The sequence below is a fragment of the Ahaetulla prasina genome, chromosome 9 (genome assembly GCF_028640845.1).
Source record: "Ahaetulla prasina isolate Xishuangbanna chromosome 9, ASM2864084v1, whole genome shotgun sequence".
In the NCBI taxonomy this organism is placed as follows: Eukaryota; Metazoa; Chordata; class Lepidosauria; order Squamata; family Colubridae; genus Ahaetulla; species Ahaetulla prasina.
Window position 1 is genome coordinate 1,757,827 of NC_080547.1, and position 6,762 is coordinate 1,764,588.

Sequence of the window (6,762 nt, forward strand, 5' to 3'; positions counted from 1 at the left end):
TTATATAGGCCATGGGGTGTGGCTCCATGACTCAGCACTTATCCAGGCCTGCCCCTCCCTTCCTTCTGTCGCTGCCGCCTATCAATTCTCCTGAAGTGAGGGTCACTCCAGTCTGCAGCTGTTGGTAATTGACCTCCCTCAGGCTCACATGCTGTGGGGGAGGGGGAGGGGTGTAGTTGCTCCGTTTGCCTGGGCATGGAGCCAGAGCTGGGGGCTGGAGGTACTTCTTCCTCCTCGGCCTGTCTGGGCATGGAGCCAGGGCTGGGGCCTGGAGGCATGCTAGGACATTCCTCAGCGTTCGGAAGCAGATAAGATGGGCCCGGCTGCGGAGAAAGCAGACGAGGCACAACAGGCGTCCTTTTTCCTCTACCTGTCCTAACCAAAAACCCTATCAATTGTGGAGCCGACCAGCAACCGGGAGCCGCAGGCAGAGGCACGAAAGAGCCACATGCGGCTCCAGAGCCCCTGCCATAGACGTTAATCAGGGAAGGAAATCATTTTCATCCCGTTCACTTCCTCCCTTGATTAGCCCAGCAGTCACTTCCTTTAAGCTGTTGTAAATTGACAACTCTTCTATTTTGGGTCCCTTTAAGGTATTCGGTGCTGCGTGTAATGATTGAGCAGCGGTTAGAAGAAATCTCTGAAGGCCCAGCAACAATGTAAAGGCTTGATTCGAAAGACTGCGGCCTCCTGGGTTCTCCCGGTCCCCAAGCCAGGCGTCCTGGAAACAGACTTCCTAAAGAAGACTCCTTCACTCACTCTTAGGAACAAGGACTGTCTCTTCTTCCAGGAAAGGGACTTGAATTGGAGCCGCTTTGAACACCAACCATCTGTGCTCCTTCTTCTTTTAACAACGGTGAACTCGGCGGAGAATCTGGGAAGACGGGGAGGAGACCTCTCAGCACCAAGTGTTGAAAGCAGGACATCTCAACGTCTTTTGGAGCTGAGGCTGGTATTGGAGAACCTGGCCTGCTGGATGAGAAACCTCCAGAAATTTCTTCCCCAGAGCAGTTCTTTCCTTCCAAAACCCTTTTAAACCAGGGGTCCCCAACCTTGGCAACTTTAAGACTTGTGGACTTCAACTCCCAGAGTTCCTCAGCCAGCTTTGCTGGCTGAGGGACTCTGGGAGTTGAAGTCCACAAGTCTTAAAGTTGCCAAGGTTGGAGACCCCTGCTGTAAACAATTATCCAGGATTGGGGGAGGGTGGGGAGAAGAGAGATGCTTAATGGAAAACTGAGTTTTCCCTTCCCTTGACGTCTGCAGCTTAGCAGTATTAAATATGGACCTTTTGGGGAGTCAAAGTATTAAAATGCTTTGAGTTCTTCACTTTGTCCATCCCTCCTCATCCAACCATCCACGTCTGGCCTCTGTGATCATCCCCCGCACCTTCCTACCATGCTCATTGCCATGTTCGTAATGGCTGTGTTGGCACAACTACTCCTGACCTAGACCCAGAAGACTTCTTGGGTCTTCTTCTGAACTCAGCCTTGTCTTCTCTCCCAACTTTCCTACCTTGGTCCCCAAGTTCTCTGAAGCACAACCTCAAGAGATGAAGTCGTCTGCTCAGCATAGGAAATCTGCTCTGGTTCATCAGTTAAGACTCCCCAGATGGGCACCGGGCGTAGAGCCTCCAGAAATCAAAAATAGCAACAGCAATAGACTTTTATACCGCTTCCAGCCCTCTCTAAGCGGTTTACAGAGTCAGTCTCTTGCCCCCAACAATCTGGCTCCTCATTTGACCCACCTCGGAAGGATGGAAGGCTGAGTCAGGAATACTTCCTTGCCCTTCCTTTTTGCCTCTACCTTTCTCCAAGCAACTTTCTTCTCTTCACATTAACTTACTATTCCTCAATGATATGGTACTCGCTTTGTCCCAGGTTTGTGAATTCCCTGACTGTGGGTGGTGTTGGCTGCTGGCAGCTGGGCTCAGGAACTTTGACCCTTTGCAAGTCCTTTCACGGAGGGGGGGCTTCTGGCAAGACCACCCTGCTCTTCTGCAGCCCTGCTTCTCATAAATCCCAAAGCTGTGTGGTGGCATCTCCGCCCAGAAAGGGCCCATGCGACCTTGGAGGCCCTTAAGTTCCTGCTGACTTGGATCAGGCTCTGGTTACTCTCTGCTGCCACAGACTCTGAAAACTGCTAGCAAGGACAACGAATGTGGAATGATAGATAAGTAAGCAAGCAGGCTCGGTCCTGGCCTTTCAAAAACATCTCTTCCACCTTAAATACGACAGAGGGGTTATTCTCAGGAATGCCAAAATTCTGCACAGTGTCTGGCTTTGCACAAAATTTTGATCTAGGCTAACAAGTTAGGTTGCTTGTGAGAACCCAGCCACTGTCTTGTGAGTGAAACCATGGCCTGTTACCGCAAGATGGTTTATATTTGGGGCATTGCGTGAGACGCGAACCTAATAATTCTTTTGACCCGATGATTTGGACCAACCTGTGTGAACGTAGAATGCCATTTTCCACTGAGTTACATCATAGATTTTTGGTGGCGGTCCTCAGCACTGACAGGCAGCATCCCTCCAGAGAGCTGGTCTCTTTCAGATCCACCTGGAGACCCCACCGATTGACCCTAAGATCTTCTCTTTGCAAAGCAGATGTCTTCGGTGTCGGCCATGCTGGATGAGACAGAAGAATGTTGTGGTCCAATACACTGGAGTGCATCAATTTTTATAAAGGCCGTATGGATCACAGGAAATGGGAGGGGGGGATTAGATAGGCAACTCCCAGTAATTGTTCGTTTAAAAAGATAGCTGGTTGTAGTTAAAACGATGAGCTGTAATAGGTAGCCGAACAACAGATGCTTTAAAAGCTGTATTACTCCTTCTCTCCTACTTCTGTAGGACTTTCGCTTTGGTCTTCATCTGAGTTAGGCTTGCCACCTGACGTGCATCCCAAGTAAAAGTTGACCAAGAGCATTATTTTTAAAGCCCTTTCCCAGGCTTACTCCCAGGCAGGGGTGGTGTCGTGTCCCCCTCCCCCTCCGATGACCGGGTCTAGGAAGTCTGTATCAAACGTGACAACGAAGCCTCTGCAGCTTGCCAAATTCCTTCTAGGTTTATCAGGGCAGGCAGGAGTCCAAGTTGTGACTTCAGCGATAGAGTCCGATAGCAGCAAACTAGATGAGACTTTGCTTGACTCAAGGTTGGAATGCCAAAAGCAGGTCCTTTATATAGGCTGTGGGGTGTGGCTCCATGACTCAACATTTATCCAGGCCTGCCCCTCCCTTCCTTCTGCTGGCATCGCCTCTTAGATCTCCAGAAGCGAGGATCCTCCCATTTTGAATTCTCTTCAGCTGGATCTGCTGTCAGTAATTACAGCATGTGGCTGGCTTCCTGCTCACACGCTGTAGGAGTGAAGTTTATCAGGCTTCTCTGTTCACTCCTGACATCCTCTCCGGGCATGGGGCCAGGTCTGGGGGCTGGAGGCATGACAGGCTGTTCATTTTCATTATCAGACTTGGAGTCTGATAACAGGCCCGGGTGGAGACGGGAGGGGCCTGGCTGAGGAGAGGAGGGAGGACAAGGCACAACAGGTGGAATTCAGGCGGTTCAGACCGGTTTTGGGCGAACCGGATGTTAATTTTAATCTGGTTCACCAAACCGGTTGTTCCAAGGACTGGCTGACCCTGCTCACACTGCCCCTCCCAGGAGTCTCCAGCAGCCTGTTTTGGATGCGAGGTAAGTGCAGAGGCTGTCCGGAGGCTCTGGGAGGGTGAAAAACAGGCCTACCGGAAGTCCAGAAATGAGCTGAAGTCCACAAGTCTTAAAGTTGCCAAGGTTGGAGCCCCCTGGTTTGGAAAGTTGCTGGGGAACAACGGATTGGAGCAAAAGCGGACGAGGGAAGGAGGTCCCTCGCCCTCTTCTTCCCTCTCACCTGCTTTGTGCCAACAAAACTTTTGTTTCTCCTGTTTACAAGGAGCTTCAGTTTGGACATTTTTGAGGGAAAGATTCCCGCCTGTGACTTTCCCTGTTTAGACCAGTTCTTCTCAAACTTGCCAACTCTTAAGGACACGTGGACTTTCGACTCCCAGGAATGGCTGGCTGGGGAATGCTGGGGAGTTGAAGTCCACATCTCTTAGATTTGCCAAGTTTGAGGGGGGGAAAAAATAGTTTAGACCAGGGGTCTCCAACCTTGGCAGCTTTAAGACTTGTAAACTTCAACTCCCAGAATCCAGCTTTGCTGGCTGAGGAATTCTGGGAGTTGAAGTCCACAAGTCTTAAAGCTGCCAAGGTTGGAGACCCCTGGTTTAGACCATTCCTCTGGAATGAATCTCACTGAAAGGGGCGATTTTTATTTTTTTTTAAGGACTGCAATATTATTCAAGAGAAATTTATCCAAGGGGTGTCTGTGAAATGTGTGTGTGTATAAAAAAAAGCACAACGGTGAGGCTTCAAATTTTTTGTAACTCCACCCTCCTGAAGCCAGGAGACCCTTGCCCAGATAGTAAAGGCCTGGGAACTGCATGTCTCTGCTTCTACTAGCTCACCTTCTAATATCACTTTACTCCTAAATTGCACTAGACTATGGAAACGTTGGAAAAACTCTCAATCTTTTCTATCTATTCCTCTTCTAACTAGCCTCCTCACATCACCCTACTCTTAAATTTCACTAGATCGACTGTGAAACGTCTGGGGGGAAAAACCCCAACATAGATAAACTTTGTGAAATTTAACAGTAGGATGATCTAAAACGGGGGTCTCCAACCTTGGTCCCTTTAAGACTTGTGGACTTCAACTCCCAGAGTCCCTCAGCCAGCAAAGCTGGCTGAGGAACTCTGGGAGTTGAAGTCCACAAGTCTTAAAGGGACCAAGGTTGGAGATCCCGATCTAAAATCATATAGATATAGATATAGATGCCAAATATCACATGCACAGGAAAGTTACAGCAATAATTTATACAGAAATGTGTCCCCCCCCCTTTTTTTTTTTTGGAGAGATTTAAGAACAAAACCGCACAACCTGAATTCAGCATCTTCCAAGGAAACAATTTGGAAGTGGGTGACTCCAAAGATTCCTTCAGGGGCTGAATAGCACAAAGCTAGTTGTAGCCACAGCTGGAATCTGTATGCTCTGCTTCGTCAAAATGTACACTCGTGTCCTTTGATTCCTTTAGCTTAGGTCTGGAGATAATGTGCATTGCGCAACGGGGCGAACATTTTTTCTTTCCTAATAAAATATGTGTTGTCTGGTGTAGGAAGAAACGATTGCGTCTCAAATTCTTAATAAAATGACAGTTTTGCAGTGGAAAACATTATTTCAAGAGTGGGTGCCCTGCATAGCTCAGAGGGTGCAACGTTGAATAATTGTCCATCCAGGGCAGAGGTCCTCAAACTTGGCCGCTTTTATGACTTGTGGATTTCAACTCCCAGAATTCTCCAGGCCAGCAGAGCTGGATAGACTTGTGGACTTCATAGCTGGCTGGAGAATTCTGGGAGTTGAAGTCTACAAGTCTTAAAGCTGCCAAGTTTGAAGACCTCTGGTCCAGGCTGTGAACTCGCTCTGCGAGTGTTTTCTTGGAGGCAGCTCACGCTTGTGGTGGTGCGATACGTGTGAGAACTGCACTGCTTTAATTCTGCAGTTGCCAAGTGATAAAAACATGAACGCAAGGCTGTGTCTTTTTTTTTCTGAAACCCTCCTGACTCTCTTCCGGCTGGAAAATCAGGCCTTGATGGAGAGGGGTTGGGTGTGAATGTGTGAACAGAGGTGGCGCAGTGGTGGGATTCAGTCAGTTCGCACCTATTCGGGAGAACCGGTTGTTAACTTTCTAAGCAGTTCGGAGAACCGGTTGTTGGAAGAAATTTTATTTTATTTTTTTCCCCACTTTACAGAGCTAATCCTGTAAGGAAGGCAGGAAAGAAACGTTCTGGTGGTGTTTCTAGCCTCATCTTTATTGCCCTGCTTACAGAAACTGCCTCTCTGGTTTAACCCTTATTACATTGTAACAGCTAAGGCGAAGCGCCCATCGACGTGAGTGATGTTGACCGAGCCATGCCTACCCAGCTGGTCATTAGGGCAGAGAACCTGTTGAATCCCACCACTGGGTGGCAGGCTCAGCTATGTCGAGTTTAATGACAAGGAAGGACTGGGGGGTGGTGTGTGTGACATGATAGCAGTATTCCAGTATTTGAGGGGCTGCCACAAAGAAGAGGGAGTCAAGCTATTCTCCAAAACATCAGAAGGCAGGACAAGAAGCAATGGATGGAAACTAATCGGGGAGAGAAGCAACCCTAGAACTAAGGAGAAACTTCCTAACAGTGAAGACAATTAACCAGTGGAACGGCTTGCCACTAGCAATTGTGGATGCTCCATCACTTGAGGTTTTTAAGAAGAGATTAGACAAGTATTTCTCTGAAATGGCATGATCTAGTCCAGGGGTCTCCAACCTTGGTCCCTTAAGACTTGTGGATTTCAACTCCCAGAGTCCTCAGCCAGCAAAGCTGGCTGAGGAACTCTGGGAGTTGAAGTCCACAAGTCTTAAAGGACCAAGGTTGGAGATCCCGATCTAAAATCATATAGATATAGATATAGATGCCAAATATCACATGCACAGGAAAGTTACAGCAATAATTTATACAGAAATGTGTCCCCCCCCCCTTTTTTTTTTTTGAGAGATTTAAGAACAAAACAGCACAACCTGAATTCAGCATCTTCCAAGGAAACAATTTGGAAGTGGGTGACTCCAAAGATTCCTTCAGGGGCTGAATAGCACAAAGCTAGTTGTAGCCACAGCTGGAATCTGTATGCTCTGCTTCAT

The 6,762-nt window shown here is 48.2% G+C and overlaps 1 protein-coding gene across 4 annotated transcripts in view; it reads left to right on the plus strand.

Annotated features, from left to right (window-relative positions):
* The window catches only part of RASSF2 (Ras association domain family member 2), a 47,131-nt gene extending 41,882 nt beyond the window's left edge, over positions 1 to 5,249 (plus strand). For 3 of the 4 annotated variants that reach the window (XM_058194124.1, XM_058194123.1, XM_058194125.1), the window contains one exon: positions 594 to 5,249. In XM_058194124.1, coding sequence (XP_058050107.1) covers positions 594 to 663 — 70 coding nt within the window. In that variant the 3' untranslated portion in view covers positions 664 to 5,249. The remainder of the gene's footprint in view (positions 1 to 593) is intronic. The other variant, XR_009156449.1, reaches the window with a different exon arrangement.
* The last annotated feature ends 1,513 nt before the right edge of the window (positions 5,250 to 6,762 follow it).